The 16,002-nt window shown below is 44.3% G+C and overlaps 1 protein-coding gene across 1 annotated transcript; it reads right to left on the reverse strand.

Moving 5' to 3' along the window:
• Positions 1-420: 420 nt before the first annotated feature.
• Positions 421-14,190, reverse strand: LOC135369995 (receptor-transporting protein 3-like). Its single transcript, XM_064603639.1, has 5 exons — positions 14,086-14,190; positions 11,849-11,997; positions 2,979-3,129; positions 1,792-1,959; positions 421-1,245 (listed from the first exon to the last, which is right to left on the reverse strand). Exons 2-5 carry the CDS (start codon positions 11,992-11,994, stop codon positions 1,090-1,092), a joined length of 621 nt encoding a protein of 206 aa, XP_064459709.1. The 5' UTR covers positions 11,995-11,997; positions 14,086-14,190; the 3' UTR covers positions 421-1,089.
• Between the last annotated feature and the right edge of the window lie 1,812 nt (positions 14,191-16,002).

Consider the following 16,002-nt stretch of genomic DNA (forward strand, 5'->3'; position numbering starts at 1 on the left):
ACAACGGATATTTGTAGCTAGTATACCAGTATCGAACAAAAGGAATGTGGAACTTACCCCAAGTTACTTTGACAAAGTTACTGAAAAAAGTGGCTTAGTTACAGAAACGGGTTTGTGTATGTTGTGTAATGTTTTCACTGCACAGTGACAAAGTATGTTTAATTCATTATTAGTTAGTCCACCGTTTGTTATTAATTAACTTTACGCGTTATTTATTTCGCGTACATTTTGTCCCTACGTCGTCATAACTGTAATCAACAACTTCCTCTAGTGTGTTGCAACGTGCTGCATTTATGTGTTACAAAATTACTGTTTTTTTAGACAGTGACTTTTGACTGATACTTTTGACTCAATATCAGTTTGTGGGATGCTTGCACGTGTCGTGAAGAGGTAGTGAAATTGAGAGGAGCTCTCCAAACGTATTTTAACGGTAGAACTTTATTTAGCGATATAACGTGTAAGTTATACACAACATTTTCTTGTACAATTGTTCAAAAAAGGTTGTTGCTCAAAATATTTCAAAGAAGCAAACTCTGCATCAGATCTGTACAAGGCACGACACACTTTCGTTTTCTTTTTTTTTCCAAAACTTTTCGCTAAAAACAGGTGGATCTCTCATGAGTGACCAATTTGGAGAAAATATATTTTTTCCTTTTTTTTTTTTTTGTACCCTGACATGCAATTGGTCAACTTCTCACACTCAATACTCTCTTAATTTATATACATCATTTAAAATGACATGCACGTGTGTCTGTTCATGTTTGGGAATGCCACATTCCCAAAAATGGGAACATGATGATTCACCCCCCCCCCAAAAAAAATTGGACATTCCACTTCCTGGTGTGTTTTATGGAATGTCCCATTTGGGGGGGACACTAAAATGACAAACTTAAAAAGAAAAAAAAAAAAAGGGACATTTGACAAATAACAGTATAGGGGCTCGCTATGTTTGCACTGCCAACTAATATTGCACTGCCGACATTGCTATCACATTCACTTTGGTTCGTACAACATTACGTATATAAATACCGGTAATGGCATCAGTTTCGGATGTGAGGTGGACGTCGTACGTTATGGCTGTGCCGTCGATCACCTCCTCTCCGAGCAGACTCCATCTCTGCAAGCCTGACACAGGTCTGCGTTGTGAGGGTTACGAGGTTTGCCCGGACGCCTGTTCTTGTGGATGGGGGGCTGGTAGAAGCCGTAGTACACTTGGCCCACTCTGTTGTAGATGTTCACTAGTACCTTGAGTAAATAAGAGAGAAATTAAGCGACAGCCGGAAGCTGACACCACAATGTTCAGCATCGACTGACAATCTAATTTTTTCTCGGAGACTGAACTCTAAATGACGTCTTCGCTCTCAATGGCGTCTACACGTTGTCACTTTGAGAATCTGAAACTATCTCGAGTTTTGCAGGTTCTTTCAAAAATTTGTGGAACCACGTAATGTTCGCTGATGGCATAGTAGTCTTTGAGAAAACTTGATCTACGAGATGAAATAAAAATTATTAAAAGCTTTCTTTTAGTCCGCAGTGGGGCACTTGTGGTGAGTCGTCTGCTAAATAAGAACTGGCTGCATTGCAATTTTGTTTTTAATTTGGCATTACTTCTCACGTAATATTGTGCAAAGAAATCCACATTAGTACCTTAAAATAACTTGGAATGTTTTTCTTTTTTTTTCTTCTTCGTGGTGTAAGAGAAACAGAATTTGCCGATGCACAGTCTCGAGTGAATAGACAGAAACACAGACAGAGAGAACAGAAACATGGCATACACCGAGGGAATGTCACCTTAACAACTTCTTCTGGGTACCACATTGCTGGCTCGTATTTGCCTCCCTTGCACTTGTCGCATTGCTGGCCATATAGTTTGAATGTCACTAGACCTTCCCCCGAGGTGGTAAGCAGGAACCAGAAGGAGATACGTCCTTTCATGGACGTCCAACCATGACCACACTCCTGCAACGTTGCAGAAATACACGAGCTGAGTTGATGTTTTCCCCCCTGTCACACGGGCAGCCTTCAATGATGATTGAAACCAATGGCCATTGAACATGCACATGCATGCTGCGTCGCCAGGCTTGTAACGCGTCAACCTGACAGGAAGCACTGTATCTGGCGCTCTTTGAGAAGTTTACACGGTTCAATGGCCATTAGTTTCAATGGTAATTCAGCAGCAAAGCAGACAATATCGTTGTTGGGCTCAAATGGGCCAGAAGTGGCAGTAAATGCGCAGGAAACTATTCGTGCGCTAAGTGTGAGGAACTGTCTGTACAGCATGACATGACGAATCTACCGGCAATGGTCTGAATGGTAGCAAACTCGTCTGCCGAACTCTCCTCATTGCAATGTCAGGCCTGGGGCACGGAAGCGTACGCTATTCGGCAAGTCATGTGGAAGCTGTCATTGGGTTCATATTTCAGGCTATTCACATCCACCATCTTCACTGACTTCAGAATTCATCGATTCGATTAGATGTGGCCTATTACGTAGCTATATGCAGGTACGAGGGCAAAGAGAAGGAATCTAGTCGCGCAGTGAACAGCTGACCTGTCATTTGCTTAACAGTCGTCTGCTTTTGAACTGAAGGTTACGTCACTAGATGGCGTTACAAAAAGTCGCAAATGCATTGTTGCTGTTGTCTCTCATTCGTACTCCTGAACTCCTAAATTGTCATTCTTATCACGCTTTTCAATGTGATATTGCAAATGTGTTTATCTTGGCAAGCCTAAGATAACCAGAACGTGAGTTAATTTATTGTTACGACACACTACAGCGAACGCTTGTTTGCACCTGGCTATTTGCATTGCGTCTTCTGCTACCTTCTACGAAAGTCACGCCTGCTGTACGATTATAACGTGGCGCCAAAACTTCACTTCGTGGTTGCGAGCCAGTTTCGAAATGTTCCCCTTACGCATTATACAGTGTGCGTTTATTGTTCATTCGTGGCGAAATTATTGCTCGCCGAACGTACGCACCTCACAACAGAAGCGGACTTTTGCGGAATCGACGAAAGTCTGCCAGGAGTTCCCCAATGGTCTCTGCATAACTGGGAGGAGATACCAAGACTGCGGCAGGTATTGTCGGAACAGCTTCTGGAACTCTGCTTGCCACACTTGCTCCATGCCACTGCAGAAAAAGAACAAGAGTAGGTAAGACATTGGCAGTTGACAAAGTCAGTCCGTTCAGAGTAACGAAGTAGTTTTCGACAGATGTTAGATCGATGAACACGCAATTATCACTCCAACATCATCACAAAAAGCGGGACACATGGATGAACGGACTGGTCTGTCCCTATCATCCCTTCGAGGTTTCCCTCGAGTTCAGGGAAACGGTTGTGCTGTTTAAATGCAATCATCCTTCCCGTTTGCCTTTGAAGCATGGAGACGCAAAAGGATTATAGCCCTGCTTCCTGTATTTTTGAAGGTCGTCGTCTGACAGTCAAAGAGAAATTGATACTTCATTTTGTTCTTCTTCTGTTGACACTCGCGTGATTATTCGGGGAGGCGTAGCGGAAGTCGTCACTGCTAGCACAGCTCGCCGGAGGGTGCGGCTCTAATTAAATTACTCTATTTATTTAATAACCATGCCCTTTTGTGGGGAGATAATTCGCACTGTTGTATTGTCAACGACGAAGCTGTGTGCTGAGCAGCAGCGCCAATACATCGCGGCATCCAACTACGTCAGCACGGCGGAGAGGTCACGTGCTAACGAGCACCAGTGGGAATGGCTGTCGTTCCTCTGACGTCAGAGGGAGTCGCGGAGGTGTGTCCTATCTCCTCAGCTGCTAAAGTAGAAAAAATGACTCTGTCCCTGAATACTTTTGTCTGCATCGCGTGATGGACCGCAAATATCAGAGTGTCGTAATCCCTTTAATACTGTATTCGAGTAGCAGTTTCGTTTCAAACATTTATTTTTCAGAACTCACGCCTACTCTTTAATCATTTGCCAACAATGAATCTCTCTGCCCATTCTGCTCACAGCTGTGTTCCGTCAACCGTTGACTGTGCCCGATAACGCAGGCACAGAGCACATGCGCTTGCGCGTACTCTCGTAGCAAAAAAAAAAAAAAAAAAAAAAAAGAGCAAAGCATAACTGGTCCAAAAATCATAAAATAAACCATACTTGGGATAAGGCCTGTTGCACAATACAGGTGCAGCTTAGATACGCGGTACAAAAACACACAGTTGCGCGCGAATGGGGGCGGGTCTGTATTATTCGTACAGGCCTTCACAATATGCTTTTCACGTATCGGGTACGTGATACGTCTGTACGCAGGAAGGAGGTACACAGTATCCGCGCATGTAAGATCCGCAATCCTCTTTGCAACGAAGGTCCAGTGGAAGCGGATGCCGAAAGTTTTCTTCACCTTTTCATTTTTGACGCCATATTCCTCGCTTTCCCAGTTTCTTTTCAGTTGCCAGTAGCAAATAATCCGCGGTAATGCATATAACCGCCCCCCGCGCACACCTCTAATCAGAGCGTCGAACCGAAACGTTTTTCGGTTTGTTTCGGGCTCGAGTTCGGTCATAAAGGTTCGGTTCCGGAGTTCACATATATCGGTTCGATTAACCGGTTCAGAGGCTGTAAACCGGTTCGGTACCGGTTCGAGGTTCTAATTACGCTACAAAATTATAGGTAGCCACTTAAAAATGATACAAGGTCTCATAATTACGTTTTTTTATGTGTTTATTTCTGGTTTTCGACCAATAGGACCCCTTTCATCCCTTCCCCGAGGCCCCACATCACCCCCACCACACATCAACCCGAAACGGACCGGTAACCGAAGCTTTTAGATCGGTTCCGTTCCGATTCAGTTCCAGCTAAAAATAACGGTTAATTCCGGTTTTTGGTTCCGGTTCAGTTAAACGCTTTGGTACGTGTACCAAATGTATGTAAACTAATGGTATTCGAAGGAATGCAAACGCGTATGGAAGGCCAAGTCACGATAGGGGTTAGGTTTCGGCTTTGGTACCTTCTGTATAAGTGTTAGTAACCGTTACGGTATTCATGAGCAGGTACCCGAATTTTACAGTGTGACAGAGGGGACAGAGCGCTAATACGTGCTCCCAGAGGGGAACTATGCAGGCATCCGGTTGAAAATCTTCCGGAAGACCTCGCGAACATAACGGTCGGCGGTATAGAATTCGAGCAGGTGCCCGAGACACGATAGAAGTAAGCACCCAGTTAAGAGGTTACACAAGAGATGTCATCGTAGCTGCGTTGAATCGTTTTGTCAACAGACAGACAGCGTTAACGTCAGCAGCGGTGAGAGAAAGCGAGCATAGTATCGGAATTCGGCTAGTATGCCGCTTGCCAATCACCATAGAATGGTTGGACGACTGATGAGCCGTGACTATAGGCATACTTTGACGCTTTTTTCTCTTCCAAACAATGGAGCATCCGTCCTAAACTTCCGCCCCTGACTCTGCCAGGGTTTCCGCGGCTCTGCGTCAACGAGCACGGAGTTGGCAGCTAGATGTCATATGTGTGTGTGCACGGTGTTTCCGCGTTGTACCCGAGAACATAGAGAAATACGCGATACGCAGTACGTGTTCGTTATAACGAAATCGCTTTATCCGAATTGTGAATTGGAGTGGGCAGCTAAATGTCATGTGTGTGTGTGTGCACGGTGTTTCCGACTTGTACCCGAGAACATAGATAATACGCGATACGTGTTCGTTATAACGAAATCGCGTTATCCGAATTGTCAATTGGAGTGGGCAGCTAAATGTCGTGTGTGTGTGTGTGTGTGTGCACGGTGTTTCCGCGTTGTACCCGAGAACATAAGATAGTACGCGATACGCATGCACGTGTTCGTTATACCGAAATCGCTTTAACCGAATTGTCAAGTTTCACGCTGTCTCGACCGAAATGCATGCGTTTCGAACTGTATTAGTCGAAATATGTACTGCAGGCCGTGCAAACTGCGAGCCGCCGGCGAAGGGCCGGCGTAAAGCAAGTACTGCAGTACGTTTTTACTTTCATTATTTTCGTTACTCTAATACTCGAATTAACAAACTTTCATGGTGTTCATTACCAAGGTGTGCTTGCTCGCTCGAATACTTGTTTCGAGACTTTCGCTGTGTTTCGCACAGGCTACTGTCATTGTTTCTGCGGCATTTCCGCCTATATCGAATCTGCACATAACTAGTGCATTGGAATATAAAATAACACTTCGGTGTCTGTTTGACATATTTTACACTGAGTATTTAATTAATCAAATAATGACTGACTCGAAACTGTAAGAAAAAGAAGAAATTCAAGAAAGAAAACGGTCCGAGAATGCCAGTTACATCAACGTCAAGTCGACAGAAGGACCGCAGAGAACGACATCTAAGAGACTGTCGACCTAAATATACGTGTAGTTTACGCTGCAAGTACGTGAATGCACGTGCACGTACTCTAAGAATCCCTCTGGTGCTTCGGAGACGGTGTCCCCCCATGTCTTCAGCACCTCCTGACAATACCTTTCTGTACACAATACAGTCAGGTGACAAAGGCACTTGCCCAGTTTCTGCGGTCCTGTGGCCTTCTGGGTGAACTGTGACCAGTTTCATGTTTGTTTTCCTCTTCGTTCTTTTGTTTTTCTTTTTGTTTATTTGTTTTCCTTTTTCTTCGTTTTTCTTTTTGTTTGACTTTATTTTTCCCTTTTTTTCCTGGGAATAGCAAGCCGCCATACCGGTGGCTAACCTTTCCCTCTTATTTTTTTATATATACAGTCAAACTCCTTTATAGCGAACACCTTTTTAACGAAAATACCACTACAGCAAATTTTTTTTGCGGTCCTGCTGGAGCCTATAGGTCCAATAATAGACATCCTTTTTAACGAAAATATCTTTACTGCGAATTTTTTTTGCTGTCCCATGAGTTTCGTTGTAAAGGATTTTGACTGTAATAAGCATATTCCCCCCTCCCCCTTTCTGTAACCCTTATTATTTCTGCCTGGATATAGAATTGTGTGGTGAGCTGAGAGAGAAACAGAAGCCAAACCCCGTGCAAGAGGAACGTGCTCAATCGTATAAGGGAACGATATTGCGCCGCTACAAAAACGCCCATAAAGCAGCAGCAGCAAGATAACAAACGCAGAGCTTGGCGTCTGTACGAATGCAGGTAGCTGACGTCGGGAACGATCAGTCCAAGGTGACATAACACCGAGTGAAAAGAAAGCAAAACGAAAGTAGAAGCAAGCCTTCCCAAATGGATGGTCACGAACGTATTTGGGTCACGTGATCTGTTTGGCAGGCGTTGTCGAGCTCGCTCTCGCGTACAGAGACGGCCCCGAGCACAACACATTTAGGGCCTGCCTGACTTTTTAGGGTTAAACCCGTATCTGCCCGATATTTACCCCCCGAACGAAATCTGTAAAATTCGGGTTTAACCCGAATCTACCCGAAAACATCCGGGTCGCGTGGCACACTCATATAAGCGTGCATTAAAATAAACTTTGATAACATTGCTAAACATTAGTTCCATGTTAAGACAAATTTTTATTAAACAAAAAAAAATCACCCGAATACACCCGAATTCCTGACGACAGAATATGCCGTAACGAGATTTAACCCGAATACACCCGAATTTTCAAATGAAAAATATCACCCGATATTTACCCCCCGAATTTGGCCAAAAATAAAACCCGAAAAAGTCAGGCCCTACACATTTAGAGAAAGTTTGGTGTTAACATTGCATGTTTTGTCATTCTGTGCTGCTCACGATTGAAGAAACGCCGGACCTATACACTCTCAGAACAGAACTTCACCGCATAGCACTTTGTCCACCAGCCGTTGCTACGAGTGGTAGGGTTATTACCGCTTCCGATTCGACGAGCGAGGTGGGCGTACGCCCTTTTGTAGCAATTTGTTTATATATGATAATTGCTACAAAAACGGCGTACGCCCGTCTCTCTCTCTTCAAAGCGATAACCCTACACTGTTAAAATAGAACTTCGCCACATAGCACGCTCCTAGCCAACCACCGTGACGAATGATATCATTCTGTGTCATGATTCGCTCAAAACAGGGGGAGGAGCCTATCTGGGACCAGCATAATGTGTCCCAGATAGGCGCCTCCTCCCATTTTCAGCAAATAAGGGCACATTATGATATCATTTGGAATGACGGTTTGCTAGGAGCGTGCTATGTGGTGAAGCTCTTCCACCATCACCATCTGTTTTAACGGTGTATCATTAGTGGCATTGGTTGGCGCACAACGTGCTATGCGGTGAAGTGAAGTTCTGAGAGTGTAGGAACTGAAAGCATGCGTGCCCACGTTCCTTCAGCCTTCCGAATCATGACCGAGCCAGGAGCAAACCTTTTTCAAAACCCCGAACAGCCGAGTAGCAGACGACAGCGGAGTAGCAGACAACGTTTCTCTGGACCAATCAGCGAGCGTACCCCCTGTAGCGTCACCGCGAGGTCCCTGGCAGGCTGGTACTGCTCTCTAATCACGGTCGCTTTTTGCGGCGTACTTTAAAATCAATTCCTGCGATAATTATGACTCTGTGGTGTGAATTATGTATCATGGTGCATCTCACTGGCCTACTTAACACTTTTATAGGAATGAAACAGGGTGTTAACAATGACTTCTGTGCTACTTTAAAACGGAACTTCACCGCGTAGCACAGCGAAGGCCAGCGGTTGCACAGAATGGTCACTCCTGAGTTGTGGAGAGCCTGGAGCGTACGCCCCTTTGTGACAATTACCACAACTGCATAAGTGTTTTTAACCATTCGAGGGGCGGAGCGATGTCTTTCGGGTTGGCTAGGAGAGTGCTATGCTGTGAGGTTCTGTATCTATTTATCCTTTCACGGTCAAACTTGGTACGGTCTTGTTTTCTACTTTCATTTGAGTGGCCCCAAACCAACGTTATCTGATAGCCCAATTAGTCCGGGTTTAATTTCCTATTTGCATGTACCTTCGTGGGCCCAAAAAAACGGGAAGCGTACGCCTTTTTTTTTTTGTGGCACTTATACTGTTCATAATTGTCACAAAAAAGGCGTATGCCACACAATTTCAAGAAATCAGGGCAGATAACGATATCATTCGAGATTATGGTTGGCTAGGAGCGTGCTATGCGGTGAAATTCATTTTTAAGAGTGTAGCAACGCCGCTGACTATCTTTGTTTCTGAACACTCTGTGTCCGACTCTAAATTTTCCGCGCCTTTCGGTAATTACCGCAAGCAACCGGGACGCATGTTTTTAAGCCCGTTCAACGCATTCCAAATCGCAGATCACAGCGGGCTATCACTATTTCCATTGTATGCGCGCGCATGTGGGATATGTTTATGCGAGTCCATGCTTGCACCTCAGGCAGAGAGGAGCGATGTTGTAATGTAATACAGGAAGCCTTTGCGTGAATCGGATGGATCAGGTTGACTTTCTCTCTCCTGCTGTTTCGGGTACTTCTGCTTCACCTCTATTAACTAGCGATACATCGACTCGATTGCCTTTGCCAAGCGCAGGGTGTTCGCGCAGCTCGCGACTAAATGATTCTTTCTGAAAAAAAGAAAAAGAGAGAAAAAGGAAATGCACACAGGGACTATAGCTTTGTCGTCTGCTTCGATGGAATATTTTCCCGGTTTGCAGGGTAGAGAGGCAAATGACGAAAACCCGCCGTCTGTCCCGGTATCCGTCTGCTTTGGTTGCAGACGACAATGTTGCTTTCTTTGCAGACGACAGTGTTGTCGTCTGCTTTGTCTGGACCTTGGTGCAAGCACTGCGTTTCCTAAAAGGTGATGCGTTGCACGAATAAAGTGCGGCTTTTTTGGGCGGCTTCGAGCTTTCCCGGAAGATCCCACAGCTTCACGGCAGCTTAATAGTCGAACGTAATTTCTTTTCTATACTCTGGGCAAGGAATAAGGGAAGCTGTTGCGTTATCCGTCTTGTGACGCGGTCTTGTTGACACTGCGTCGACAACGCCACGGTTCGTTTACTGCATGCGACAACCACGAACCATCTCAGTCTCACGGATAATTAATAGGCCTTGCCTTTGTAACGAATACCACAAAAACAGCTCTTAATAACTAACATATGACAGGACTTGTACGCATTTACCTCAGCACTGTTGACCTTGTTGTTGTGTTGTTTGTGTCAGCATTTCATTTATCTCTACCATCATGAAAATATTTGTCGATGATTTGTTAATACTGTCACGCGACGAGGGCATTACCTGTGATTATGCCTTCCGCGCCTGAATTACCTTTTGCTATTGAGATCCCTGCAAATAGCGTACTCCAATTTTTGACATAAGGCAATTTGGCTTGCTGCCGGATACCGCTCAGTAACCGATAGATTGGGAGTTATCGACACTGTTTTCGGTATTAAAGTGCGGATCGCGATGTCGGGAAGGTATTTCCGAGGATCTCCGTATCATTATCGATATTTTTATAGTTCCTCCTACCCTTTCTTCACCGGTCATATTTCTTGCTTTTAATAATTGCCACTGGTCCGCCTTGCGCGTACCAGTCTACGCTTGCAAGTAATCCCACTAGGATGACAGACAAAAACTTTGAGAGCCAGCTATTGCTAAAAAGTCAACTAACGTATCTAAGCTAGCAGAGTAATAAATATTCGACATTTCTGTTTCAAAACTGTCTTCTCCGAGTTCGCTATATAGAGCGTTCACGTAAGTGAGATTTCGATGTTGCTGATTTCATGCAACTTCGTCGTAAGCAAAAGTATCGCGCTACGCTTTTTAGTAACGGTAGCTGCTGTATTCCGTTAACTTGAAAGGGAAGTACCGATATTTCGCTACTTTTTATACTCAAGTAACGAGCACCGGTATCGCGATACCGTATTTCGGTAACGTTTACAACACTGTCCTGGCCCCTTTGGTCGCAGCCAGACGAAGTCTTTTGAGTTAGACACTCTTTTATCTCCTCCTGTGGGAAGTGTGTCAGCGAAACCCTTCTGTGACCATCGGTCCTACACTCTTAAAAATGAACTTCACCACATAGCACGCTCCTAGCCAACCATCATCCCGAATAACAACGTTCTCGCCCCTGATTTGTTGAAAACGGGAGGAGGAGCCTATTTTGTTGCCATTATGCACGGCACAAAATAGGCTCCTCCTCCCGTTTTCAACAAATCTAGAGCGAGAACGTTGTCATTCGGGGTGATGGTTGGCTAGGAGCGTGCTATGTGGTGAAGTTCATTTTTAAGAGTGTACTTTGGGTAATCCGATGGCTTTTCCAGGTTGTCCCACTTGAATTCTACCGTCTGTTCTACCTCTGTTAGATACCTCGGGTAGTATATATGGACACTTCTAAGCCGTGTTTGATTTGAGATCTTGTTCTTGGGCATTTTTCTTCCTGTCACGTTTTTTTTTTGTTTTTTTGTTTTTTTTGTTATGGACCTAAGTAGCCAGTGTACCTACGTGCGGGTAGCCAACCTAGGCATATTTTCCGTTTTCTCAGCAAGGATAAACGTCGGGAAGGAGCTTTTCGTGCACAATTATCCGCACTTCAGTGATTACTTTTATGGGACTTTTTCTTTTCTTTTGTTTTGCGACATTTTCTCCGGGGACGTTTTTCCTGGGGACGTTTTCTCCGGGCACATTTTCTCCTATAAACGCATAAACTGCTAAGGAGTCAGTCCCTGATAAGGCTGATCGCCGTTGATATCACTGTTGCTGTTGCTAGCTGCTAATAATTGCAGTTCATATTCCTTTTGTATCGGTACAGCCACCCATATTCTATCGATATACCTATGGACGGTGAAATTGCGGGTACTGTTTCAGTTTTCTACTTTTGACGTCACACGTCAAAAAGTAACGTCACTTCCGCCTCTACAAAGCGGCCAAAACGGGAATACTACCGTATTGAGAGATATTAATATAAGAGTGTCTTACTAAGACTGTTTCCACGGGTGAATGGGTACCACGGAACAGATGGGTGTGCTGAGAGGACAGCTGGTTGGCGTCGGAGGCGTCAATGGTGTCAAGGGAGCGCACAGGGCATTCGGCGTCTGGCAACCCCATGTCAGGCAAACGACCATATTCTGAAATTGAAGCATCATCCACAAAATGAACGTACACAGCTAAGTGTGATTTAGCATCCGGAAAGCACGAATCTTATCGCCTGTACACTCTTAAAAATGAACTTTACCGCATAGCACGCTCCTAGCCAACCATTATCTCGAATGATATGGTTATCTGCCCTGATTTGTTGAAAACGGGAGGCGTACGCCTTTTCTATGACACTTATGCTGCTCATAATTGTCACAGAAAAGGCGTACGCCTCCCGTTTTCAACAAATCAGGGCAGATAACGATGTCATTCGAGATTATGGTTGGCTAGGAGGGTGCTATGCGGTGAAGTTCATTTTTAAGAGTGTAGATACGACACTGGATCTTTCCACTGTGCTTTCGTTTAAAGGAACATGCGTTGAAAGTGAAATAAATAAATAAAAATAAATAAATAAAAGAAGATGCTAGCGGTAGTGTTTTTTATTTATGTGGCAAGATACTGTTGTTAGGGCTGTTGATGACGACCAGACCAGGCGACTTTCGAGGGAAACCTTCTCAACCCGTTCCTGTGGGAACTGTGTCAGTAAGCCGTCGCTGACCTTCGGCCCTTTGGGGAGACTACTATCCCCTCCCCGCCTTGACCTTGTTGTGGACTCTTTAAAAAAAAGAAAAAAAAAGTTGCCTGGTTCTGTAAACTTTCGCCGTGTCAAACGCGCCTCACTCTCGTGGACGAAATCCATAACGAAATCCGTCCTAAAAACGAAATTTCGAGACATACACAAAAGTACCAAATATTGTCACGCGTTTTCTTTTTCTTTTTTTTTTTTTGTATTTTGCGGGCTTTCCTTTCAGGCCAAAAAGAAAAAAAGAAAATCCGTGCAAGCAAAGAGATGAAGGGTCAGATGTCCACCTACATCACAGCGGATATCGCAATTTTTTAAATAATAATAATAATAAAAAAAAGAAGAAAAGTACTGAAATAAATGCAATCCGAAATCGGGCCAAAATTCGAAATGCATGACCTAATTTTTATCTGCATTCCAAGAAATTTCCTCTCTGAACCATAAATACAATTGTCCACACACAACGCTACACAAACAGTTAATAGCCACAGTTGCTTCGGGGCGCTAACGCGGAGCTAAATAAAACAAACTGTTTAATAAATGCCCTCATGGTACTATGAAATAAATAAATAAATAAATAAACCGTCGACTGACTCGCTCGGGGCCTCCAACCACCGATCAGTCACAGTCAGTGACATCAACGACAGCGGTCGAAAACTTCGCATTAAGCGAACCGCTTGCCGCGTCTGAATTTCGATATATTGGAGCCTGCAAACTGCTGTTTCGTTTTGCGGGAGCATGGAAGGTTGCAACTTTATCTCTCGTAATTCAATTCCGACGATCCATATCAGCCAAAGTCACGCCCTTTTATTACTTGTGGTCGTGGAGATCGAGATGGGATGACGCCGAAATAAATAATTTAAAAATGAAAGATGGAAAAATAAATTGATTGAGATATGAAATTACACAATGTTGAAGCAAATTACGCAATACTTACGCCGGAACACTTACGAATAATATATTTATTCTCTGACACCGAAGAAATTCCGTCACCTTTAATTAATCGCAACATGAGAACCTAAGTTAACCGCAGTTGGGAAACAGAAACATTGTAAACCACCCTCCCTTTAATTTCTGGAAACCAAATTACCCAAACGATTGAAAAATCAATATTTATAAATACGATGGTTTATAAAACACAGTACCGAGTAACTTGCTTCACTCGCTTTGGGATGAGATATAAAATTCAAAGTGAACAGATATCGAGTTATCACTACATAAAACGTTAGTGACGTTGCGTATCTATGCCCCAAGCCGTTCGTTTTTTAATCAATCTTTCAGTGTCTCCATTTATTTATTTGTATCTAATCTAATCTAATCTAATAATGTAATAAATGATGTATTTTTGAAAGGAAAAACTTCCTACATGGGTATTAACTTGAGGTTTCACTTCCAACTGATCACACGCTATCAAATTTTCCGAGTTTGCCACTAGATTTATGAACTTCTCATAGTTGATAAATTCAAGTTCAAAGGCATACAAAAGTTTCTAACTTACGTGGATCGAAAATATGTGGCGGAACTGGGAAGAAGATACAAAATCCTGCTATGCGCGGGCACTGCACTGTTGAATGTGGAACTGAACTGGAAGCACCACCGCGTGTTCTACCGCTGAGGGGAAAGGGGGCATAACAACAATAAAGTAAAGGGCGAGAAGGTGTTGAGGAACGTCGGACGCCTAGCGCCGCGTGGTGGTGACAGCAGGTTGCAGTGGTCGTACAGGTGTACTGTTACGTGGGAAATCTATCCGGGGATCACGCGGTGAGGGTTGGAATGTGAAGCAGAGGCCTGCCATCATAGAAAACATGCGGAATGAATAAATAAATAAATAAATTGTGACATTTCCTCTCTGTCTGTGAAGCGCTGTCCGAGTCAAAATGATTACCCCTCGAATGCGCATCTTTGTGTGTGTATGATTGTGCAAGCGTCACCGCATACGGAATTCCACAACCCCTCGAACACCCAACACACCCAACACGAAATGCCGTGTTTAAAAACAAGGTATCACTATTTAACCACCCAGATTCACGGCTTTTCGATGTTTGTCCAAGTCATTTTAGCGCACGAAAGCCGAATTTTAGCGGCCGTTAGGCTTAGCGGGGCAGACACGACGGGACACCACCGTTGGATAGTTTATTATTAGGTTGGTCCAAGTTTGGTGTTTGCACTTTTCTGTCCAGGTTAGTTTAAGTTTGCCGTTGGCAGTTTCCCACGCGCGCCTCTGCATTTTATAGTCAAATAACGCTTATTTCCAGTAGTTTAGTTTGCAGCGGGGATTTCGATCACTTTATTTCGAGGTACACCCGCCTCAGTTGCTTCGCGCCGCTAAGACGGAATTAAATTAAATACTTCTCAGATAGGCGCCTAATTCTCTCCGTAATTTTGTGTCGTTATTTAGATGTACCGGGTGCTTCACAAACGTCCCATAGGGCTGAACAATTAGTTAAAAACGTGACGCTATCGAAAAGCTTTCTTTTCAGTGAGTGTTTGTAACTCAAACGTCGCCATGCCAGTACTGGACAGCTGTTTCGGCCTTGTTGGGCCTCATCAACAGTACGCAGGCAGGCAACCTTTGAGTGGATGGCGTCAGAAGGTCACGTGACACGTGATTCCTCCCGTCAGGGTGAGATAACTCACTCACTGAAAGGCCAGTGCAAAACCAGTGAAATATAAAATGAAAAAAAAAAAAAATAGCCGGAGCTCTTTGGCTGCACGTATAGCATATGTTTGTACCTCAAACGTCGCCATGCCAGTACTGGACAGCTGGATCACGTGTTACGTGACCTTCTGACGCCATCCACTCAAACGTTGCCTGCCTGCGTACTGTTGATGAGGCCGAACAAGGCCGAAACAGCTGTCCAGTACTGGCATGGCGACGTTTGAGTTACAAACATATGCTATACGTGCAGCCAAAGAGCTCCGGCTATTTTTTTTTTTTCATTTTCTTTTCAGTGAGCACCCCCGAGAAAGCCTGTAGAGAACTGAGCAGTGAGAGGCACATTTGCATACGCTCATCGATTAAATAAAACTCCTAAAAACGTCACATCTCCACCCTTCTTCCTTCCAATCGTTCTCGAGGTATTGAAAAAAAAAAAAAAGCCGAAAAATGTCCCTAACTTTGCCACACACGCTGCTGACAAGGCTTGGACGGATCCCAGAGACGACAAGTTGACGAACAACGTCATAAAAGCACCCCAATACAAACAAGCAAGGTCAACGGTGACAATAATAATTGCAGCGTACAATGGCTATAGCCAGGCTTTGTGAGGTGCCGACGGGGGGGAGGACCCGGTTCGAATTGCGGTTGCGGGTTCAGGGTCCCATGCCGGCGCCTTCGGCAAGGTTGGTCGCGCGGCTTTTAGAGGAGTCTGCAAGGCGGTTTCATTCGCGAATGAAACTCACTGGGTCTTGAGAC

This window comes from Ornithodoros turicata, chromosome 10 (genome assembly GCF_037126465.1).
Source record: "Ornithodoros turicata isolate Travis chromosome 10, ASM3712646v1, whole genome shotgun sequence".
Lineage (NCBI taxonomy): Eukaryota > Metazoa > Arthropoda > Arachnida > Ixodida > Argasidae > Ornithodoros > Ornithodoros turicata.

What these genes read in the sequence shown, in the direction of transcription:
- LOC135369995 (XM_064603639.1), bottom strand. Translation starts at nt 11,994, where the DNA reads ATGGTCGTTTGCCTGACATGGGGTTGCCAGACGCCGAATGCCCTGTGC. An exon ending in CACCCGTGGAAACAGTCTTA is followed by an intron (nt 3,130 to 11,848) that starts GTAAGACACTCT and finishes CTTTTTCTGCAG; the next exon opens with TGGCATGGAGCAAGTGTGGC. An exon ending in ACCCAGAAGAAGTTGTTAAG is followed by an intron (nt 1,246 to 1,791) that starts GTGACATTCCCT and finishes TATTTACTCAAG; the next exon opens with GTACTAGTGAACATCTACAA.